The 25,552-nt window shown below is 38.2% G+C and overlaps 1 protein-coding gene across 12 annotated transcripts in view; it reads right to left on the reverse strand.

Moving 5' to 3' along the window:
• RBMS3 (RNA binding motif single stranded interacting protein 3) overlaps nucleotides 1–25,552 on the reverse strand; it is a 640,734-nt gene that overhangs the window by 359,635 nt on the left and 255,547 nt on the right. For all 12 annotated transcript variants that reach the window (XM_087824903.1, XM_016198811.2, XM_016198812.2 and 9 more), the window contains one exon: nucleotides 24,266–24,324. In XM_087824903.1, coding sequence (XP_087681029.1) covers nucleotides 24,266–24,324 — 59 coding nt within the window. The remainder of the gene's footprint in view (nucleotides 1–24,265; nucleotides 24,325–25,552) is intronic.

Genomic DNA, 25,552 nt, shown 5'->3' on the forward strand with positions numbered 1-25,552 from the left:
TTTCTTTGAGTGACATTATGTCAAATAAGAAACAATGAGTTAAGATGGTAAAATCTTAGAACTTCTGGATAGCTGATTTATGTAAAATGTTAAAAATAAATGGCAGACTTTTAGGCAGGAATTATGATACTCCTCACACATGCCGGTTTCCCAATTACTTGGGAAGTGTCGATTGAGCTGAGCCAAATTTGAGATGTAGATTCATTCAAAGTATCTGAGTTTAGGCCAATTGTTCCCTAATCTGCTTCTTATTTACCCATGTCAGGGCACTTGATTTAAAAAGAGTTCTAAATCCTATGTTAGGACTTCATTTGTTTAAATGGTATTAGCCAGGATTGTACCAACTACAATAACATACATTATTCAGGTGTCTATACTATGTAAGAGGTTGACCAGTTACACTGACCCTGAACCTCAAGGAATGTTATCAATTGCATTTTCATGATCATTTTATACTTCTAATTATTAGCATTTTAAGTTTACCCTGAATTGGTTTTCCACTCAAGTTAGGAGCTTGGCTAAGGGAAGTAAAAAGTGTAATTATGCATTTTTGTATTGCTGCTTTAGTATTACCTAGCATAGTTCTCATTTAAGTAGATGCTTCCCATCTTTTTATCTACTCAACCTATCGATGACGATGTCAAACAATGATGTCACTCACTGGATCCTCCTATGCATGGTGGCCAGGCAGCCTCCAGGAAGATGCCTTTAAATTCTTCAGACTCAACAGCAGTAGGTCTGTCTTTGTTCTACTGCTCTAAAAAAAGTCCCCTGTACTTCTTCACAAACACATATGATACAGTAGGCTTATTGAAAGATCTAATGAAATACTACACTCCATTTCAGACATCACATGCTAAGAGGAACCTGACAGCTAGAGTTCATTGGTGAAATATTAATCTTCGCTGTTGAAACTTGGAAATCAAGCAAGGTGAGGGATGGCAGAAAAAAAAACGCTTAGCATGAGAAGAGATAAGAAGGAGGGATAAAGAGAGGAGTGTATGACACAAAGGGAATGAGGGACAGAAAGAGAGAGACAGTGAAAGGGAGAGAGGGAGGGAGGGATGGGATGGAATGTGTTGTGGAATGTTAGCTACCGTCAAATATTAGAAAGGTCGCAATAGACCTATGTTATTTGCTACAGAGAAGAACAAAGGTCTAAGAGTGGAAATTAAACAAGACAGAGTTCAGCTCTCCAAGTCTTGCAAAGTGACATCCCTATTATTTGGTAAGTATTAAAAAAAAAAAAAAGCTGGAAAACCCCTCTTAGGACTGCTTAGGAGAGTAAATCTGGGCCAGCTCACTGCTTTTCAAACTTTAATTTGCACATGAACTACTCGAGGTCTTGTTGGAATGCAGATTTTGACCAACAGGTCTTAGGAGAGCCTCAGATTGAGTATTTCCAATAAGCTCCCAGGTGATGCCTACACTGCTCATCTGGGCAACACACTTTCAGTAGCGAGGGACCAGATGATCCTGAAGGTGCCATCTTACCTTCAATGCTGAGCATTTCCTCAGCCAGGTAGTGAAAGAAAGAAAATCACAAGTCATGAGCTAGAACAAAATAGATTCAGTGACATAGAAGCGTGGAACAGACTGACAAATCTCAGAGGAAATGTGGGGGTGGGTGGGGGGGCTGGGTGGGGAGAGATGAACTGAAGAATCTATATGCATACATGCACAACCCACAGACACAGACAATAGTGTGGTTGGGGCCTGGGGCCGGGAGTGTGTCAATGGGGAAAAAAGGGGGCGTCTGTAATATTTTGAACAATAAAAAAAAAAAAAGAAAGAGCTACATCGCACACTCGAATTTCATTGATAAAATAGCTAAAGGAAACTGTCTTTTTAGAGGCAGAAAATAGCTGGAAAACAACACTTCAGAGATAATAGCATGAGCACTGGGGTAATGATACTAAAATGCCCTCCAAGAAAATTGGCAGCAGTTCCAGATTCATACCCAGCACAGACAACTGCGAGGAGCCTGAAACCGAATGTAACCGCTAATATTGAAATTGAACCCTGCCAGCTAATAGCATGTCCACACAAGCCAGTGTTTAGGGGACAGAGATTGAAGATTGAAGAACTCCTTGATGGGACAAGGATCGGAGTATGTCGTATCGCTGAGCTGTAGCGGGAGTGGAATTACAAACCGATACACTGCGCTGCTCTGTCTTCCTTTTGACCTCTGGACTCAAGCAAACCCCAAGCGGAAAGAGAACTGGCATTCTGGTTGCATCTCATGCTACTTTTAATCAGCTGCAAGATACCGCTGCCCTTGAGAACACTGCTCCTTATTTTGTGCAAGCAGCTTGACCACAGGCCAGCTGAAGGGCCCTCGCTCGGTCAACAGGAAGCGAGCGTGGACAAAAGGTCCAAGTTTAGGAATGCCTCTCCGGATTTTATTTTGATGCAGAGCCTAGTCAAACTCAGTTTTTGAGGCCAGAGCCAGAATAAAAATGAGCTCACAGGCTGTGGGCTTTTTAAAAAAAGTGTTTTTTAAAGTTACAGTCCCCACAATAGTCATACACAGACATCTAAAATGGAGAAAGAGCCAAAATGCAAGAGAAGGCTGTGAATTCCTTAATTAAGTGTGCTTTCCAATTACATTGAAAATGTGTTTACTAATGTTTTGCTCACTAAGAGAAATTTATTCTTCTGATCTTTGTGGTCACAAGAGGCCATTCTTAAGAATTTAAAGAGAACTGCTCATATTTCCAGACTAAAATGTTTTATAAAATCAGTGTATGGTGTGTGTATTTTAAAGAAGCATCACCACCCCTGCTGCATTCCCTTTATCTCTGCAGGCTTTTGTGTTGTATGGTACTGAGTTTCACTGAAGCCTTCATAAGTTCTGTAGCCATTCAGATCCATTCAGACTCAAATTTGAATCCCCTTTCTGCCACTTGTTGGGTGTGGCTCATGAATCTGTTTCCTCTTACTGAAATTGGACATGGTAATAGTTAAAAAAGAATAGGTAACAAAAATGATGCAAAAAATGAAATACGATGAAAAATTTTATCAGAATGCTCATAGGGTTGCTGTGGGCATTCAGGGAGATCACAAAATGGGATAATAATTTTTCTTACTTCACAGGGCTCTCCTGGGTATTAAAAAACTTACTATATGTATTGTGTAGTACAGAGCTGGTACATAATAAGGTCAATGAGCGGTGACTGTGCGCCCAGCACTATTCTAATATCTACAAGAGGAGAGGTGCTAAGGAAGGGTCGTGGAAGTTCTGAATACAGAGGAGCTCTCGTGTGTGCTGGTCAGTAACCTGTTGGCCGGTGGAACCGTTCTCCTGATGTGTGTCCTTGGAGACTCCATTTCCCAGGCTCCTTTACCAAGTGGGTCCTGGGATGCTTAGCCAATGGAAGGCACTAACTAAAGAATAAAATCTTGTGGAAGACAATGTATTTCTTTCTCCTTTAGTGTCTCCTCCTGGTCCTAGCTCCTACCAGACATCCTGCTTTCACTGAATGGCCTCAACCTCTGGGTTACAGAAACCCCACCTCCTTCCACCCTGGTCTAGATCTAAGGTGCTGGCAGTTTCCTGTAACCCTGCCTCCTCCCTCTTATCTGCCCCACACACCTAGATGTGTTAGCAGTTACCTACTGTCCTAACCTCTGAGTTGCCCCTCTAGGCTGTGTTTAGCTCTTCCATCTCTACGCAAACAACCCCTCTTTATGAACTGCCTAAAGGCATTTCCGTTTTCCTGCTTGGGCTCTGATTATCAAATGCTCTAAAGCAAGCTGAGTCTTGTAAAATGGGTAAGACTGGGTTATGCTAAAATGGAGATAAAGGTCATTCCAAATTGACTGCATGCCCAAGCCAGATTAAATAAATCATGATCTTAAACTTTCAACAAGGAGGTCAACAATAGTTATATTTTATTAAATACACAAGGTTGGCTGCGTCAGCCTTATGTATCTGAGTTGTTAAAAAAGTTCCAGACATCAGTTATTGGTAGCATGCCTCTCCTTGCCTCAGTTTCTTCCTCTGAAAACCACAAATAATAATAGCACTGGTGTAACAGTGAGGGTAAATGAGTTAATTTACATAAAGAACTGAGAACAGGGGCCAACAAGTGCTCTGTATTTTGTTGACCCCATCAAAAATTAGAAAACAAATTTTTGTCAGCACAGATTTACACATAATGAGCTCAATTTTCTGGCATTTCAATTCAAAAAGGAAGCTTGAAACCATTAAGAATGAGATTGTTTTTAGAAGCACAAACCTGCTGAGAGCTGGAGCTCTGGCTATAAGGATCACTGCTGTATTCCCAGCACTTATCATTTGCATGAGTCAGTGTAGAAGCCCAACACCAGGGAGTGAATGAGCAGAGATCCAGGACCTATGTTTTGCTGACTTCCAAAGTAGGGAAGATCGATTAAAAACTTGATTTTTTAAAAAAGATATTAACAAATTATTACATCACAGAACCAATAAGAAATAACTGTATTAGGAAATACCAGAAAGTCACAGGACCACAACACCTACCTGAGATCTAGGCATTATTCTAGGTTCTGAGGATGCTGCACTGTACCATCAAGAAGCTCTATGCTAGTTGGAAGGATAGAAAATAGCATATGCTCCTTAATACAGTTAAACACATTTAGTACAAGAAAGGATGGAATGAAATGCAACAGAATGTCTGGGTTATGCAAAAATAATAAAGTGGGGTACGAGTGAGGAAGCGATAGGCTGCTGATTTAGACAACATGGCCATGGAAGGGCCTCTTGAAGAGATGACTTGAGCAGAGAGCTGAACTCAGTAAGGAGTGACCCGGAGCCTCTCTGCGGAAGCATGTTACAGGCAGATGGAAGAGTTAATACTCGTTTTGACAAGAACCTTGGCCTCAGTAGGGAATACGTTATGATTCCTTCCCAATATAGATGCCGGTGATTTGAGATTCTTTAACTTCCCTCGGTAGAATTAAACATGAATGAGCCATGATGGAACCCCACAAGGAAATCTAACACGCATCTCTGCAATCACAAAGAAATCAGCACTTTCAGCAGTTTGCTGAGAAACAGCAAAGAAGCTCGACAACCCTTTATATTAATTTGTGCTTGGCATATATGCATTCTCTGAATTTGATAAACAATATTCCCAAGTGTTTATCAAATTAAACTTATTTCCACCAACAAGGAGATAATACTCTAATTTTTCTCAGTTTAGGTTAGCTAAGTTTGTTTTATATAAATCTTGCATAACTGTTACTGAGCCAACTGTGGTGATGGTACCAAATTTGCCTTCTTGAAAATATCTTCTGCAAGATAAAATAGGTAAAAACCAGAATATCTCCTGAATCTAGAAAATCAGTAATGTTCAATAAAAATATAGGGCATACCACAGATGTAATTTTAAATTTCCTAGTAGCCACATTTTTAAAAAGAGTAAAAGAAACAGGTGAAGGTAATTTTAATACATTTTGTTTAAACCAACCTAATAAAATGCTATCATTCGACATGTAAACAGTATTGAAATTGGTAATGAGATATTTACATTATTCTTTAATACTGTCTTCAAAATCTAGTGTGTATTTTATAGTCACAGTGCATCTCAATTTTGACCAGCTGCATTTCAAGTGCTCAGTAGCCACACTTGGCTCCTGGCTATTGTCACTAGGTCCAGATTTTTAGAATGAAAGTACCTTCTTAATATTGGGACTAGGTTGCTGTATCTAGCATGTCAAAAAACAGGTTGTCCAGTTAAATTTAAATTTCAGATAAACAATGAATAATAATTGCGTGGAACATACACTAAAAACGCTTATACTAAATATACTTATAGTAAAAATTCTCACTGTTTATTTGAAAGTCAAATTTAAGTCTATTATATCTGGCAACTCTAACTGGAAAAGAAGGATCAAGCCTTTGGCCATACACTCAATACATCAGAGAAATAAATTCTAATGAAGTGAAAAGAATAACTGTACCTTAGAATGCCATTGTAAAACCTTCATTGTAACATCAATACCACAGTTTGATAGTATATTGGCTGGGAAATTATGTCCAAGGTTGAGATTTCAGCAGTAAAATGTACCCCATAAAGCCATCCTAACTGATCTAGTTGATAAAAAGTGTGAAAACCAAGCAGGAAATTTGTAGATAGAAACCAAATAGCCAAAAAACTGCCAGTCTGATAGCTGAACCCTATTTGAGTTCTACTGGTTGACCTCTGAGTTTCACACCCTCATCTGAGGACAATGGCATAGCACTGAGTGGTTTTCAAACTGTGTCCTTCACTTAAGGGGTCACAGAAATACTTGGGGGCCGGAAAGCAAGAGGGTGTATATATCTTCACCAAAGCTTCAAATGATGGTGGCTCCATTTTTATTTATTACAGATACGTCATTTTCATCTATGATTTTATTGTAGTAAATAAAAAGGTTTAAAAATCAATAGCTTCTAAGAACATTCCTCAATTTCATAATTCTATAGCAACAGGTAGGTTAAGTATGTACGAAGCTTTTAAGTTATTTTTATTGCACAAACAGCAATAGTATTAACAGCAAATCATAGTATCATCCTATACCACCCACTCAGATTATAATATTTTCATTTTTGTCTCCATCTAGTCATTCTCCTCAGATATATAAACTGTAATCATAGTAGAGGTTCATTTTATTCTCATTTTAAATTTAATATTATATCATGAGATTTTTTCCCCCAGATGTAACATTGCCCTTGAAATTATTATTGTGCGCCAGTATTCCATTCAACAAAAATATTTTGGGGTTGCTCCCCAATATCCACTATGACTTTCAGATCTATGTCTCCTGCGTAGGTATCTTCTAATTCCACACCTGTATTTTTGTCTATCAATATCTTTACTTTGTTGTCCAGACTTCTCAAATGCAACCATTCTCAATACAAAACTTGTGTAAACTTTCTAGTATTTTCTTTTTCTTTTTGGGCATTTGGTTTCTAAATGAGTGAGCCAAGGCAGTTGTCCAGGCCAGAAATCTGGAAATCATTCTAGGCTCCCTCTTCTTTTTCACCTTCCCATCTTCCACTCATCCTCTCTATCACATGACTTGGTCCAGTTGGCTTTCTAACACTTCTTAAACCTCAAGCCTTTCCATTCACATAGCCCTTGCCTTATTCAGCCCTCATAACTTCTCATTTACAGTTCTAGAGATGACTTTATGCTCCTTTTGGATTAGTTTCTGTCCCAAGATTCATTCCCAGTAGGTAATATATCTGTGGGTATCTGAAAACATAGGGACATGTTGCTTTCTAGAAGAGTTCTACCTATTTATTTTGCAACTATCAATAGAAGACATAGCAACTTCATTGTAACATTGTCAACTCAGGCTACTATTAGTCTGGGAACACAGATATATAGGTAAGGTAACTGCCGCCTTCCCATCTCTCTACCCCAAGCCCCATCAGCCTTGCTCACTTAGGTATCCTTACCATTCTCAGTTTGTTTATTGTTTGTGAACATAAGACATTTCTTATGAAAAATCGAATACTCCATTAATTGACACACAAAATTATAATGTCATCTTTGCCACCTTATTACACAGTGTAAGTGGACCCCTGCCTTCAGCAAATTACAAACTGTGAATGAGCTTATAAAATCTTCCAGATATTCAAAGAAGAACAAAGAAAGTGGCATGAAGTATGTTGACAAGATGAAAATGGTCACTTAAACTTTAGCCATTTCCTGCCAAGGTGAAAAGAGAGTTGCTAACTGACCTTGAAAACTAGAAATAGTTTCATGGTCTTTTCTGTTAAAGGGTGGTGTCTTTATTAACCGTGGCCTTCTTTTACTATGGAAGGGGTCAAGAGAAGATATCCATACACATTTATTAACAATTTATGAACAATGATCCTGACACTCTTATCATGGTCTCCTGACCTTTTGGTCTGTTTACACCAGCTAATTAATTTTTCACAGATGTCCTAGTGTTGTACCAAACTCAATATATCCTAATCAAATGCATTATTTTGACCATAAAGTGGATCTTCTTTTATTCGCCCCATCTCTGTTAAAACCATAGTCAAAGTCAGAAACTATCCATCCTCATTGCCCGCCCCCCCTTCCCGCCTGCCTCATCTCATTGGTGCCCAAGGCTTACTGATTCTCATCTCTAACATCTGTCCCCACGTTACCTCTCCCACTCCCAAAGCTCCTTGTCCATGACCTCTTCAAGGCCTATATAGAGGAATGTAGCATCCACCTTTCCAGAATTCTCTTCCCGCCAGCACCTTCTTTTATTAATGGTGGGCAATGTGCCCAGTAATAAAAACAATTTCCAGCCTCACCTGAGTAGCACGAACCCATGTCTATGATACAGTTTGGGGCCAGTGACATATAAGTGGAAATCTGTTGAACAGGGGCCCATTCAGCTGCCACTTGTCTTTTGCCCTTTACGTTTCTCATTTTTCCTGCCTAAAATGCAAATGTAATGTGAAAGTGGAGCAGCTATCTGGGATCCAAGGATGGGTAAGTGCTGAGTCCTTAATGATGGAGTCACCACACTGGGTCTGGTACCTACCTTCTTAACACTATGGGGAAAACCAGTCACTGTTCAGCCACTTTTCATCCTGTTACACTAACAGAGGAAGGAAAGGGAAAGGCCCCACCCTCCTGGCCTGTCCCCTGCATCTAGCTCACCTCCTCCTCTGTCATTCGCAATTCTTTTGCTACAAGTGACTTTCTAAAACATAGCTCTGGGCACCATATTTTCCTTCACCTATAAGTCCCTCCTATAAGTCATTGCCTTTGTAACATGCTCTTTGCTTTGGCTTTTATGCAAGAAACTTCACAATAAGACTTGAGCTTGCCCTTCAGGTTGTATCACTTACTGTTCCCATACATGCACACACTCTATGTTTAAGCCATCAGAAGAGCCACGCACCTCTACAGCTTTCTGCATAGCCATGTTCTCTCCTCTCCAGGAGAATCTTTCCCTGCCCTCTCTGCTAGATAAACTTCCATTCACCCTTTAGACTCAAGCTCAAATGTCGCCTCCTCCCTGAAAGTTTCCTCCGTGCTCTTTCCAAACTTAGGGAAAAATCTAACGGGTCTTTCATTTTTGCCTAAGAGCACTTTATTTGTAGCACTGCTGTCTAGCTGTTAAGAGCTTATAATTTAGAACTGCCTGGGCTCAGGCTCTGAGGCTTGGAGGCCGAATGATCTTGAAAACAGAGTCTGGGTATCCTCATATGTGAAATGTTAATAACCTTAAATTAACATCTATCTAAAAAAGTCACCGGGAATATTAAATGAGCTATGCCATGTGGCATCAGTAGAAGAAGATCTGACATGTATACAGCGCTCACTGGCCATTAGATATTATGATTACGTATGTAGTATCTGCCCCTCCTACCCTGTGAGTACTTGGATATAGGCAATATATCTTCCCAGTTTCTTATTCCCAGTGCCAAGCACAAGATCTGCCAAAAATACACATTTGACAAATGTTGGACGCAACAAATTAGTCTAAGCAAGGAATATGTGTAAATCTCGCTCAGTGCTAAATGTCAGCCTAAATGTTCACTTTAATGTGTTGTATATGTTAAATAAAAGAACTGCTACTAATTCCCATCCAATTTAAAGACTTCTTAGAAGGAAAACCATTGAGATAAAAGAGCAATCACTTCCATGGGAGTCTGAGTGGCTTTACTGGTAGAGAAAATAGTCAATCATAGCAAGAGAGCCTTCTGCTACATAACTTCCCATGGAACAGATCAGGTAAAAGAAAAAAACTAAACATTTGTAGAACAGGGAATCGTGTCTGTTGCTACCTTCTCAGCACAGTTATTAATTCAGAGAACTATTCTGACATTTTAAAGTGCGTCCTAGATCCCTCTCCTATGGACTCAAAGCAGCTGGTACTATACCAGAACATGCCACCCGTTCGGCTGCTGCATCGGTGACAGACGTCGAGAGCCCCTAAGCATGCCAGGCGCTGTGCCAGGCCCGAGAAATACTACCAGCCAGTGCGATCCCGAGGCCTGGGGAGGGAAGCCCTGGGCACAGAGTGTTTGGTAGAGTGACGGGTCCCATTCTCTTTCCCCAGAGCATGGTCATGTCAAAGGAAGTTTCGGGCCTTGAATTCTGAGGCCACATCCAGCATTTCATTCTGCTCACATTGGAAAAAGGCAAGGAGAGAGGCGGAGAATGAAATTAGGAAAGGAAGCCAGCACATTTTTATAAGCTTCACTGTGGCCCGGCGATATTTTATTTCCAATGGAAGGTGACGGAAATGGGCAAAACGTGGTGTCTCACGCAGAGGAAATTTACAGGCACCCCGCATGCTTCTCTCGCAAACTCCACCTCCTCCCCCCACCCCAGAGAAATGGAAAAAATTTATAGAAGTCGCTGAAAGAACCCAAGAAATCCTGGCAGGGTAATTAATGAGTGATAGGGTCAGTGGGCCATGTTAAAAAAAAAAAAAAAATCAAATGTAAAAACTTATGGCTCTGTCAAGAACTTTGAGGTTTTTCAGACTGGAAGCAATTTGTACAATGACTATTTTGACCATACAACTTCCTAATCTCGGTTCCCATAGAGTCTGGGTGGGGGCCAAGTGGAATGATTCGTCTCAGCTGCACAGATACCGTCCGCAGAGGAAATAAAAGGATTTTAAACATTGGAGTCATTTCCTTTGGTTCTCAGCTCTTGGAGGAAAAAAAATTCCTTTCGGTCAGTGATATCTCCAGCTCAATTCCTGCAGCCCAGCTTAGAAAAATAACAAAATCCGTTTCCCTGAAACACTTTCCAATCAGACAAGTACAGCTCTCAACTCCAAACATTTAAGTTCAATAAAAGACTTTCCTTTGCCCGAGGGTTCTAGGAAGACTAACACCTTTTTAAGGTTCAGGCTGCTCTCTAACGAGTTACATAAAAATCTGCAACCAGTGTAAATGTCAGATGTGAAAGGATGTGTTTGGGAGAGAGCCCCATCTAATCAAATCTCGAGCTGCTCCCTTGGAAATAGCCACTAAGGGGTCTGCCTGAAAATAACAGGGCCCGTTTATGACACAGAGCGGACAGTAATAGCGTGGTCCCTCTCCAGTGGCACCTGAGCAGCTCTGGAATGGTCACCTGAAGGTGTCGAGAGCAGAACTGCAGCACTTTCCAAATGTATCCTCTTGGACTGGCTGCGACAGAGAAGATGGATTGTCAGAATAGCCCTGGGTTCATGTATATGCATCTAAACGCCAGCGGTGGAAGCCCATGGCACCCAGGATGGTTCCATGCCACAGAATCTGAAATATTAGACAGCCTCTGTCCAAGATCCATCTACAGGGAGCAGGCACAATAGAGCGCTCCCCACGGCCGATTTGTGTTTTGTTTAGTGGGTTCTAGTTTTTATTTCCCTGTGAGGTCCTTGGTGTTAAATCTCAAGTCTTCAGGCCAGTTTTCTGGTGACAAAGGAAACAATAAAGCAGACCAGATCACATGTCAAGTGGAGAGTATAAATAAGTGGAATTACACAAATAGCTTGATATCAAATCTTAAAGTTTGAAGACTACTTGAGTTAGTTATTCCAGGAATCCTGGTGGACAGCCCCATAGATTGCAATTATTAAATTTAAGAAGAATTCAGGCAGTATTTACAGTCTCTAGACAGTAATTTAATTCAAAAGATAATGTCAGGAGAATCAAAATTTGTTTATTACACTCATTGCATGCTGCAGCTAAAGAATAAATTATTTTTTTACCCTTTTCTAAAGCTCATATCGAAAACTCAGAAATATGTGTTGTACTTATTTACTAACCAGCATAATAGAAAAATGACAGAGCAATTCTCCACACTCCTAATGATTCTAAGGAGTATCTGCTGAGAGATAGGGAAGATAACCTTTCTATGGTGCAGACGTTCCCATTTTTTCTTCCCCTAGCCTTTTATTTTTAATACATCTGAATAAATAGCTCTAGGAATTATAAGAAAAAAGAGATTTTTACTGAATGTATCAGAAATATCTAATGTTTCTGAAACCAAAAAATATATATTAGAATTTTAATTGCGTGTAAATTTAAAGCTGATGTTACTGGAAAAGCTGGCCTTTTACTTTCCAATTTCTGCTCGTCAAGGAATTCCAAAGTCAGGAGCACAGTGTCAGCAAAGTGTCTCAAACAGGAACAAACATGAAACTTCCATTTGCAGTTAGTTGTGTGTTTTTGTCCTTTCCTAAGACACAGTGGACCCCCCTCAACTTTTAAGTCATAGTATAAAAATCTCATTTTGTTATTATTCTTATGAGAAAATGATTGAGCAACATTCTCCAAATAAAGACCAAAAGGGTGTTATTCTTTATATGATGGTCCTATAAGTAGGGCCCATAACTTCCATTTTTTTTTATGCCTACCAATTCAAACTCTTTTGCCAGGTTTCCAAAGCAGACATTGGCAACGTCTTGGGCTAAATATAGGGTTGAGGTCTTTTAAAGTGGAATAGTTCATAAACCAAATACAGAGACTCACAGAGGCACCAACTATCAGAGGAGAGTAAAAACTGTTATCCACATACACTATGTACTAAATATTAAAGTCACACAAAACACTCATGCACAGAACTAGTTGTATGATGTCATCTGTTCAAACACAACAATGAATTATTGGAATCCCTGTTAAATTTGGGTCAAAGTTATTTTTAGGAACCAACTTTTAATCAATTCTCCATTGAAAGATTTTTCTCCTTTGTCATTAACCAAAAGGAAACTCAATTCCTGATAAGATGTTTGTAAAACACGCAGCATAGATCCTAGCACATAGTGGGAACTCAATACCTTGTGGTTTTAAACAGCAAAAAGAAATGGATGGCGTCTGTTAATAATTTTGTAGAGAAAACCATACTAGCACAAATAAAGCATTGCTGGACATAATCAACAATATCTTCAGGTGGTAAATTATCTGACAGGGGCAATAAGAATTCACAGGAAAAAGACTACCAAGAGCTAAAGTACATAGGGAATCTTGCACTGGCAAAGTGGAATTTGAAGATACCTAGTAATTTAAGTCTGGTTACAATGGAAGAAGGCTACAGAGAAGGGTTTTCTGGGAGGCGGGGATGAGTTGAGCAAAGACCCAAGGGTGGCATAAACAGGATGCTTTGGGAGAGTAAAGTGACAGCCTACTTAACGTTAAAGATACATGTTGAAACAGAATGAAAAATACTGTGAGTCAAGACATATTTTGGAGGCCCTTTAAAGCCACACTGAGGGATTCAGACTTGATAAGGAACAGAATAACAAGTCCCAAAGGGTTTTAAGCAGTCAAGGGACATGATTAAAGCACTGTTTAAGAAAAAGGGCAAGGAATCTGCAAAAGAACCCTAACCCCAAGTGTTCTTAACAAGAACACGTGCTTACAGCAGCTGAGTGATAAATGGCTACAATTTTATTCTGGTTTCTAATCACAACCCAAATCACACGCTTGATGATTTCTTGGTGCTACATCCATGTACTGTGAACCTAAGATGTGGTTAAGCCATTCATTATTTTATTTGTCCAGACATGCGATGGATAACTACTTCACGTGTCAAGCATGTGCTAAGCACAGTGAACAATTAATAAACAAGATACAGTCCTTTTTTTATTTTATTTGAAGAAGCATATAATTTTTGCTCTTGATAAGGCCATGGTTTAAGAGGAACATGGAGGAGAAAAATCACTGATTATACCCACTTTGTTAAGAGCTGTCTAAACTTGGGAGAACTGAGAGTTTTATTAAGATATAAAGAAGAAAGATATCTCAGCTCGCGCACGAATAGAGGGGAAGATAAGACTTTGAAGACTCGGTGCTCATCCGCTGAGTTTTGCAAGACGAGAAAGGGCACAGAGACAGCACAGAGGAGGGTGAGACTGAAGAACCAGGCTTTAGAACAAAGCCGGCCTGAATTTATGCCCCATCTCTGCTATTTCTTAGTTGTGGAGATGGGGACAAGCTCCTGGCCTCTCACACCCATAAAAGGAAGACATTAAGTCAAACAATTTGGAAAACAGGGCCATAATATATAAAAATCTCTTAGCATAATTTCTATGCATAGTAAGTGCTCAGTACGTGCCAGACTTTATTATTAATGGGCGGTGGGGAATGTTTCAGGCAAAGATAACAGACACCAAAGTGTCTTTGCATATGATGTGGAAATAGGTGGGTATGGTGGTGAGAGGTGCGACTTGACCAGGGTCATCAGCATGGACACACAGGTTGCTCACTGTACAACGCCAGTGGTGCCATCGCATGGGCTACAACGAATACTTCGGTTTCTGAGTTGTGCGGGGCTCACGTTACACAAAAGTATAGTCACCCTGTTGTTAGAGACAGGACAGGACAGGTCATGAAAGGCCTTATGTTCTATAATAAGTAGTTAGATGTCTACCATTTTTAATATCTCATTCCAAAGGACAGAAACCCTAAAATTTACACGTATAATTGAATTTGAATGAAGATATTCATCCTTAAACTGTCTCATTATTGAATAAATGAATGTGTTTTTTTCTCCTTGTTGCATTTCGATACTGTTTAATTATTTCCACATCACTCATTATTGTTGTTTTTCTAGATAGTTGTTATCTTCTAATGGGTTCACTGAGAAATACTTATTAGCCCTTGTTATGTGCTAGGTCTTAGTTTTGCAGATATAGTAAAACATGGTCCCTCCTTCAAAGAATTTGTTTTCCAGAGGAGAAGACATAAATGTCAACCAATAAGAACACCTAACAAGCAAAAATATCTTCAGTAGCCATCATAAGCATGCATTGACCTAGTTAATAGCAGAGTATACAGAGATTTTTCTACTTTTCTTTTTCCCACTGAAGCTAGTTTTCTATGCTACCTCAGAGTTTTAACAATTATTTTCCTCAGTGGTTGTTAAATATGCCATTGCTTTAACAGGAGTTGTCACTCCCCATTTTTGCATATTTATGTTATTTTAGAGATTTCAGTAAAACAATGCAAAAATTACATTCATGTGCCTAGATTTCCCACAATTAAAATATTATTTCTTTAGAAAAACAATGATATGATTGAGTTCACTTGCTCAAAGGGCTAGAAAGTGTAGTGACTTTTGGTAGGTTGTCATAATAGACCACCTTTGCTTTTAAACAGAACTGGCAAATAAGAGGCATCTCCACTGCCCCTCTAAATTAAAATTTTTGGTTGACTTTTCACAGATAAAGTATTGATAATTTCATCAATTATCAATAATTTCCACTTTATTTGGGTCCATGTTTTGAGTCTTAAAAAAATCCTAACAGCCGCACACTTTAAGTGAGCTTCTGCTCCCTGGACCAAGGAAACAGTCAAGTTTTAGTGATGCACATATTACCCAGGAGGTCCATTCCCCCCCCTGCTGTCCAGGACAGCTCAGATGTGTGTGTGACCTGGGCAAAACATCAGTCCCAGTTCCTGGCTGGAGAGAGGGAAGCATTTCCTCTCTAAACTCAGAGACTAAGTTTGTGTTTCTGGAGTGGATCTGAAGGTCACAGCCTCCATGCTTCCACATGTTTGCAGTTAGCTAATGATGGCTGGGAATTCTGAACAACCATCTACAAATTGTTTAGAGAACAAAGCCTGAACGAAACCAGTTGTGGCACAGAGCTTCAGGTAATGCTTTAACTGTTGAATTAAAACCAAATGAAAAAGCCTTTACATTTGTCCCATTATTTGTCTAAAAAATTCAAGGGACTCTGGCAATGTCAAGGCTAACTCTGGAAGAAAATAGATGCCGTGAGACAGAATGTTATCGTTCCCAATGCATAGGGTCTTCGTAGTTGACTATGGATATGAAACCTGACAAAACACATCCATGCCCTACATCAGAATGAGTTAATTTGGGTTACAAACATGAAATGGATGCCTTGCTATTATGGCATTTCCTACAAAAATCCCATCCACAAAAACAGACTAAATGCAAATGATGATTTTGGAGAAGTAAAATAATTATCTCAATAGTCCCAATAAGTAGGATCCATTTATAAGATCAGCATGTGGAAGTTGAGCATCAGGCCTGAGCCACGTATCTATCACAGACCAGACAAGAAAGACATGGAGTTACAACCCAACATTATAAAAATTCAGACTCAGACTTCGGCAGGGGATTCTTCTAAAGGGAGGTCGAGGAAGTGACACATGTCCCTGTTGAGTAGACCTGTTGAAAAAACCAAGCACAGATGCACAAGGCTTCCTTAAAACACAAGAAAACAAGAGACTTTGGGTTGGATTTAGAGATTTGAAGGCAACTTGGGACAATAAGAAATTATGAGGATAGGGGAAGAACCTTTTGAGGAAAAACAGATTGAAAAAGAAAACAAACTGACCTTAGCAGGCAGCTGGGTGTTTTTCCACAAGAACTGGTTCCTGGATAATTTCTAAACATTGAAAGTCTTTTTTGGTTAAACTTGATCATACCTTCAGAATCCAAATAGAAAATAGTTGTTTATTCCTGGGTTCATCCGTCAAGGAGACAATGACCCCAAAACATATTGCACAACTAAGTGCAAGCTAGTTAAATAAAAGAAGGGAGCCTGGGTAAGTAATTGGGATAGAGTGGCCTCTTCAGAGGTCTTAACTTTTTCCCATGAGCAAACAAGGGAGGCAAGCCAAACCGAACCTAAATAAGATGAAAGAGAGCATTTGCTCTGAAACTCAACCACATAGGCCCTTTAAGAAAGCACATGCTTCCTTCCAAATCCTGAGAGCAAGAGAAATTGTCAACTGCACTCTGCCTGCTGCTACCCTCCGTAATTCTGTGATATTCTCCCACATAAAATTGATTAAACTGATGCTCACTTTAAAGCAAAAAACGGAGAAGGCTAGACACTTGTCATTGTAACTTAAGTGTAAAATTGAAGTGAACAGAAAATCATTCTTAGAACGTAAAAAAAAGAAAATTACTCTAAATAAAACAAAATGAACAAAATACTCTCAAAAGGTGCCCGTGCTTTCAAGGCACAATCCGCATGCTCTTTTACAGCTCTGTTAAATGACAAAACAAACCAGGAACGCCGATCAATGCAGTGCACGGTGGCGAGGAAGTGGGTGGGTAACAACTGCTGCGTGTTTCTTTCAAGCTGTCCACCTTCCCACAAACTCAGAACATTGTGCTTGTGTCTACTTGTCGTTAGTAACATCCGGGGTCGCTCGCTGCTGGTCTTACTTATGGGGATTGTTTCGAGTGAGGCAGAGGAAATAATGGAGAGAGAGGCTTTGGCAGACAGATACTTGTGTTTGAACGCTGGCTATTTGATGTTTGAGGAGTTACTCAGCATCTCCAGGTTTGTTTTCTCATCAGTAAAATGGGGGAAATAACCACTCTTGAAGTGACTTGATATACACTGAACACTGGTATAGGCTATTGAAAGGTGAAGATATGCATGCCTTCAAGGACCACTCCGGTACACAAATAAATGAAGTGGGCTGGTTTTAAGAAAATAACAGAATGGTTCAAGCTCCTCTGAAAAGCAATTACATCTAAATACTTTTAAGCAGTGTTGCAGCGAACATTCTTTACCAGACAAATCTGCCCTTTGAATGAATTACAGGAATGTTCTGAGAGACTCTAGATGCCAGTATGCTGAACAACTACTTGACCAAGGCTGAGCTGCACAATATATTAGTATAGATATATCTCCTGCCTCCATAGCCACAACTTACCATATTTCTGAGGACTCTACAGCTCATCTTCTACTCATTCCCAAGCTCATTCTGATAAGGTCTTCTGTCCCAGGTAAACAAACCAAAGACCCCATCCCTAACTCTTGTGTTGGGATTCACTTCCTTTTTATTAATTTAGTTTAATTTAATTTTTTGGTTCACTAGTTGACTGGTTGGTCGATAGGTTGGTGGGAAACAGATTGAAGAGTTTACTTCCTCTGCTTAAGGGAATTCATATGGGAAACACAAGATAAAATTTTTGGTGGAAACCTGATAGCCCTGGTGCTAAGACAGACTGGTTTAATAGAGGTAACACAAGTCTTTCTTCCAAAACAAATAAACTAGACTTTGGTTTGCCATCATGTCTGATGCTTTCACCAGCTCATGTACCATGCTGACCTTTTATCATCTACAGAAGTTTACTTAGAGAATAAAACCATCCTATCTGGAAAGTAATACTACATATAATTTTTAAAAAAATGCCCCTAACAAGAAGCATAGTGACAGAAGTGGCTCTCCACCAGTAAATTTTGAAGGGCACAGAGAGAGGGAAGATGGGCTAAATTGAACAACGTAATAGGATGTACGTAGTTATAATGACAGTTCATATTAATAGGACATAATAAGTCAGAATACAATGATGCAATGTAGCAATATTATCTTTTCACACAGATTTCAAACAAACACAACTGTGCATTGATTTGATAGTTGCATATGCAATTTTAACCCATTATTACTTGTCTTATGTTACTCTCTCACAACAGAAGAAAACCTCAAAGGCCCTGACCACTATCTAAAGCAGAACAACTTTTCCAGGCCTTGTTTGGTTTCTGTAACACAGCAGATGCTTAATTGCAACATACCTTTTAGGTAAATCTTCATAGAATGATTTTAAAAACACATTTAAGATATAATTATCTCATAAACATTCTGCCCCTTTCTCACACACATACACACACACATATTGACATACACGTGTAATTATATATGTATAATAAATATATAAATTAATACATTAATATATATAATAAAAGCTGTATATGTACATAGATTTCACTTAGCGTTACTCTTATTTGGTTCAAAAGAATGATTAGAAATTAAGATAGATTGGGAAAAATTTGACTTTTCATATGGGAATCTTTGGTTTGCCAAGTTTTTCTTTAGTCAGAAGAAAATATCTGCAAATAGTATATCTGATAAAGGGTTAATATTTCAAATACATAAGAAACTCATACAATGCAATAGCAAAAATACTTCAAACAACCCTATTAAAAATGGGCAAAGGACCTGAATAGACACTTTTCAAAGACGACATGCAAATGGACAACAGATCCATAAAAAGATGCTCAATATCACTAATCACCAGGGAAATCCAAATCAAAACCACAATGAAATATCACCTCCTACCCGTTAGGATGGCTATTAAATAAACAAACACAAAAAAAAACAAAAGATAATTGCTGATGAAGATGTGGAGTAAGGAAACCCCCCCTTTATACTACCGGTGGGAATGTAATAGGATCCAACCATATGAAAGCAGTATGGAGGTTCATTAAAAACTGAAAATAAAACAACTGAATGATCAGCAATACATCTTCTGGGTATATCTGCACAGGAAACAAAAGCAGTATCTCAAAGAGATATACCTGCACTCCCATGGCCAATGCAGCATTATCTGCAATAGCCCAGGCACAAATGTCTACTAATGGATAAATGGAAAATGAGATTGTGATACACACACACACACACACTCTAGAATATTCCTCAGCCTGAAAAAAGGAGATCCTGCCATTTGTAAGAACATGGATGAATCTGGAGGACATTGTGCTAAGTCAAATAAGTCAGACACAGAAAGAAAAAATAATCACATGATATCACTTACATGTGCAACATAAAAACGTCAAATATATAGGACCAGAGAGCAGAAAGGTGATTATCACAGGCAAAAAAGAAGGGGAAATGGGTAGATGTAGGTTTAAGGGTACAATGTTGCTATCTATGTAGGATGAATATGTTTAGAAATCTAATACATAGCATAAAAATCAGTTAATAATACAGCATTGAATCCTGGAGATTTTCCAAGAAAGTAGATTGCAGGTGCTCTCATTACATATACAAAAGTGGTGTCTATGTGAGGAGGTGATATGTTAATTGGCTTGATTGTAGTAATTATTTACTATGTATATGTATGTCAAATCATGTTGTACACATCAAATACATATGATTTTTATTTGAAAAATAAAATGTAAAAAAGTTTGCCTCAAATCAAATCATTCTCAATTTCATCACCTGTTTCCCTATGAAAAGATGTAGTATTAGCCATAATTTCTTTATATCTTACATATGAAATTAGAGATTTTCTGAACTTTTACCCCTTGAAATAAAAAGTATCTCATGAGAATCCTTAAAAAACTCTTTAACCACAGTGTTTTAATAGCTTTTTAAAATGAGGCTCTAAATTCTACCCCACATAATTCCCTTTTTCAGAAAAAAAAAAGTTTGTTTCTTTCAGTCATTCCTTCAATAAAAAGCTTCAGTTCCCCTTTAATATCTGTTTTAACAACAGTGCCCCAAAGACATAAATTCCAAGGTGCCTTATAGTATATTTCTCATGGGATTTTGCCTCTTGATTTCATTTAGTACGATATCAAATGTGTTTATATTTCAAATCACCCTCAAATCTGAAGCCTAGTGTGCTCGTTAACAGTTGCTTCCCTAAAATCTTTTGTTTCAGCCCCTGCTTTCCCATAGAGGACAAGTCCTGAGAATGTGAACAGCTGTGATAGCTGCAGCTGAAGATTCTTATTTCTTCTAGAGGGAAATTATATCTGTATTTATTTTCATTATTACACTTATTTTTTGGTGAGTTTGTTGGTTTGCTTTTTTATTGTGATAAAATAACAAAATATATCATTCTAACAATTAAGTGTATAGTTCAGTGGCATTAAATATATTCACACTGTTGTCCAACCATCACCCCCATCCATCTCCAGAACTTCATCTTCCCAAATTGAAACTCTGTATCCATTAAACTCAAACTCCTCACACTCCAAACTCTCAGACCCTGGCAAAACTCTCAGACCATTTTGCCTTTTGTCTGTATGAACTTGACTACTCTAGGTACCTCATATAAGTAGAATCATACAATATTTGTCTTTTGAGACTGGATTATTAAGATGATACTGCAATAAGTTTTCACAGTTACAGAGAACTTAGAGAGATGATCACATTGTAAAGTATATAAATGTAGAATCATTATATTGTATACCTGAAACTAATATAATACTGTATACCAACTATACTTAAATAAAATAAAAATAAATAAAAAAGAGAAAAGTGGCATAAGGGTGTTCCAAAGATATTTCATGAGTACAGATTTCCTCCAACTCAGGGCTGATGTGAGCAGAATGACCAGTAAGTCTATCTAGATGCCTAGGAATTTCAATGAACTGCCCTTTTCTTAACAGATGTAGTACAAATTAAATGCAAATGTTGCTATTTTCTCTTACTCCACAACAGGGAGAAAACCACACGAGTTTTTAAAAAGATCATATGAAACAGGGACTTGATATCACCAGTGTTTTATAGCGAAAGAGACATTTGACCCCACTTACAGCCACCTGCAGAATCATAACAAATGATACATTCGTCTTTTGGATTCAATTTAGGTTTTTATAGTTTGGGGATTAGGGCTTTCTTATTTTAGCCATGTGCATGAGTTTTTCTCTCTTGTACTCTGAAGTTCTTATTTCTTTACTAAATTAAAGAAAAAATAGCTATTTTAATAGCAAAATGATAACCGAGAAATAAGTCAATGAGAATGATGGCAGCCATCAAGCAAAATGACAATTCATCCGACCTTAAACAACATATATTTTCACTGTGGTTTCACACACCAAGATATCAAAAATCTTCAGGTTTTTTTGTTTCCTTTTGCCTCTGAACTTATAAAACAACAGAGTAAAAAGTATAAGAAAGGGTGAACAAAGCAGCATTTGGTTTTCGGAACCTACCCAACTCAATTACAGTGAATTCCACCACCTGCTACTGTGACGGAATGTGCTTTTCCTCAAAGACATCAGGTTTACAGGCTAGAAAAAATCCGGAGGGTATCACATAGCCAACACCAAAATGTGTGAAAGGAACGTTCTTTAAGTACTTACACTTTTTACTATTAACAAAGCCAGTCTCAATAAACACATGTCAATTCATGAAATGCACATTCCTTGAACTCTTAATATGTTCTCAGGACTGCATTAAATTATATAAGATATGCAGGAGCTCTAGACAATATGGTTCCTATGAGAAGAAACCCAAGTCCACGGCCATAGAAAAAAATCACCTGATGTATGTGCCGGACACATTTCAAACATGGTTCCATGCAATTTTGAAAATACGTTTTTAATCATAGGTTTAAATGACCTCATTTGACAGTTGAGAAAACAGATATGTAGAGACATAATATGTCCAAGAAAACTTAGATTATTATTTGGAAATTTTCTTGGTATAGAATTTAATTGGAAAATCCTTGAAGAACCTAAGTGGGGGTTTTTTAAAAAGTCTGTATTTTTTGAAATCCTATATTTGAAAGGATTTTAATTATGTTATTGCAAGTTTAAATAAATTGTAATAAACTGAACATATCACATTATATTTGTCTATTTCACATTATTATATTTTACATGTTATTTAAAGTATGTATTACTATATACAATTTCCCATATATTTATGAAATCACAGATAAGTGAAAATTGATGTCTTCACACCAGTAAAAACAATAATTCTACACTGATAAATAAATATTCTCAGTTATTAATGTTTACTTTTAAAGGACGGCTCTGGGAAACGTGTGCATATATATGTCTTTGGTACCCTCCGCGATTTTACAGGCTTAGAAGACAGATACCCGGTCACATCTGTTCTTTCCATTGATGCAACATCAAAGGCTCCAGAGAGAAAGAATGGCCTCTGGAATCTACGTAACCACTCTGAACACCCTGTTTCCTCCATACTTTGCCAATAGATTCTCCCACCAAAACCCAGCCTAGTCTATAATCTAGATGCGGACACAAACTAATCACAACAGCGTGAGAGATTTGGTAGCATAGGACCTTTGCTTCCAGACGGTGCTCAAACGAGGTAGTGTTGTGAAGTGTTAGATGGGATAGGAAGAGTCTACTGAGGACTTCTTGAGAAGGTGAATTTGGGAAGAAATACTTGACATAGCCTAGTAGAGGTATGAAGAGAGAGCATTTTATGTGTATGAATATGCTTGATTTTAAAAATAAGGAATTAAAAGATAGGAGACTATCTGGACAAAAGGATTTAGGTTAAGTTATACGACATGGAATAGTTAAAGCCTCCAAAACCTTGGCGCCTTGCTTCTTTCTACCAGCATCCTTACCTGTGCATTTCTCTCTTCCAGATATGTGGGTCCGATCAATTACATTCTGAAATTCTTTCTCCTAAACATCAAACTTTCTCAAGCCTGTCATTGTGCCTTTGCATTATAAACTTAGTTCCCTTAAAAGGAATCTCCACATTCTCTACCCACAGTATTTTGTGGATACCCCTTTTACAGATACCTCTCACATATATTATGTTGATATATGGATCCTAATAATTTTATTACTATCAGTTTCTTGGTTTTCTTGATGGTTTCTATTTCAACTAGAAATTGAGTTATTAGGTGACAGAAACCATGTCTTATTATTTTTTCCTTGCAGAACCTGAATACTTAATTCATTTGCAAGTTTACAAGAAACATGAGTGGTTTTTGTTTTTTTTTTTTAAATGCTGAATTGAATCGGACTACCACAACCCAAATAGGCTAAGGTACATTGTAGTATATGAGTATTCATTCCTAAAACTTGCGCATATTATATTGATATGTGAGATAGGGGCAGTGTTTAGAATGACCTTGGCTCCATTCTACTTCTTAATGTCAGTATTATAAAAATTATTGCATTAGAGAAACAACAAATAACACGTTACTGGAAGCATTCCCATTTTTCAATAAGAACTGACTCATGTGAGAGAGACCATATAGATCTCATAAATAATATAATGCAACCCTTAAGAGTATTGGATTCCAAGACATGAAGAAACATGAGCCACAGATATAGTCGAATAACTTCAAAAATATCCCTCCCCCGCCCATAAAAGCCTTAATAAGATACCAACTCTGAGATCCCATGAGGTGCTTACAGCTGAAGTTCAGACGGTGGGCCCATCAGTAAACTCATTCCTAGTCAACCAATGTTGCCAAAGCTTTAAAAAACAGATAAATTAAAAAGTGTTTTGCATGGGCAAGTTTTCCCCAGAGTTCCTCATTTCTATATAGGAAATCAATTTGCATCACTGATGATATCATTCATACCAGACAACCCAAAGTTGTTAAGAGGTAATTTAGTTTTATGCTGAAGCAATTTGGTTCTTGCTCTAATTTGTGATTTTCATTTTGTTTGTTAATGAAAAAAATTAATGAGCAATGTTACTAGAAATACAACTCATCAAAGCCTCGGCATTGTTAGAGGTTTGCCATGTCCTGTACACGGTGATCACCGTGCAGCAGGTGCCTGACCTCCACCTGGGAGGAGCATTGGCCAGAGCTAAAGGTACAGACGCCCTCGCACATACCTTTGCACTGATTTGTGTTTTTGTCAAGAATTGCCTTTGTAGATACAATTTTTCCATACCTGAAAGAGAGAAAGAAAAAAAAGTTATCGTAGCCCAATAAGACACGTAAAGCACTGTAATGAACACAGGTGTACACAACTGAGCAGGGATAAACCAAGAGAAAAGCTCTGAACTCCCATTTCACACCTGGCTGATCTTTTTCCACCAGTTCTCTGTAATTCGAGAACGTGTTTTCCTATGTAATCACGGGCAGAGCCCTCAAAACTGAACCTGTCAGGCTGCCATAGGTGGCCGAAAGGGGATACTGTGTGACTGTGATCAGAGTATCTCACACCCTGTGGATGCATGGAAAAAACACGGACCCTGGTGCCAGGCTGAACAGGGCCTGCATCCACCTCTGGCACTCACGGGTGCTGCAACCCTGAGCAGTTAAACACTTCTCCAGCTGTGAAAAGGAGAACTGTCATCATCACCTTTCAGAATTTGGGAGAGCGATAAATTGAAAAGTTGAGATATCCTATTAGGGCTCCTAGGGCAAATAGAAATAAATGAATGTGTTTATTTACTTAGTTTACTACTAAAAATATATTATGTTGTAAGTTAATTGAGGATAAAGACTGAGTTTTGTATTTTCAATGCCTGCCACCAAAGATAACAGAAATTCAACAAATGCTTGATATAAATAAATAAATTATCCAGTGGTACTTCATCTACAACAAAGTGTCTACCATATATTCATTATTTAATCATGGCTTTGTTTAAATATATGGGTTATATGAAGAATATAACTCAACCTCTTTGAGTCCCTTGCATGAGGTATAACTGATGGGACTAAAGAAGCTGATTTCCTAAAATCCTACTCTTTAGGATTCCACCAAAGATCCTTCTGAATCAACATAATAACATGAAGAATTTATAATGCACATTTAAGTGCCAGGCTTATTAACAACTCACATTATGTTCAAGATTGCAGCCCCTGTCACAAAATATTTGGTAGGTTTTCTTTTCATTCTGAGTTTCTAAATGCAAAAATATATGACAAATACTAAACTTTCCACGTATTAATGATCTGGGTTCGCTAACACCAATGTTTCTTTTACATTTGTAATCACCTTTAACTGTTTGATTAATTCTTCAGAGTATTTTGTTGGTCTTTTACTAAAATTCTAGTGTTGATAATGGAATAGTGCTGGAAATGCCTTTGCCTCTATTTTTTAGATGTTTTGACTGGGGGTCCAACTCTGGTATATTTGGTTGGTTAAACCTTATGTGTTCTTTGCATCATTT

Source organism: Miniopterus natalensis, chromosome 15, assembly GCF_054644295.1.
Source record: "Miniopterus natalensis isolate mMinNat1 chromosome 15, mMinNat1.hap1, whole genome shotgun sequence".
NCBI classification, from domain to species: domain Eukaryota; kingdom Metazoa; phylum Chordata; class Mammalia; order Chiroptera; family Miniopteridae; genus Miniopterus; species Miniopterus natalensis.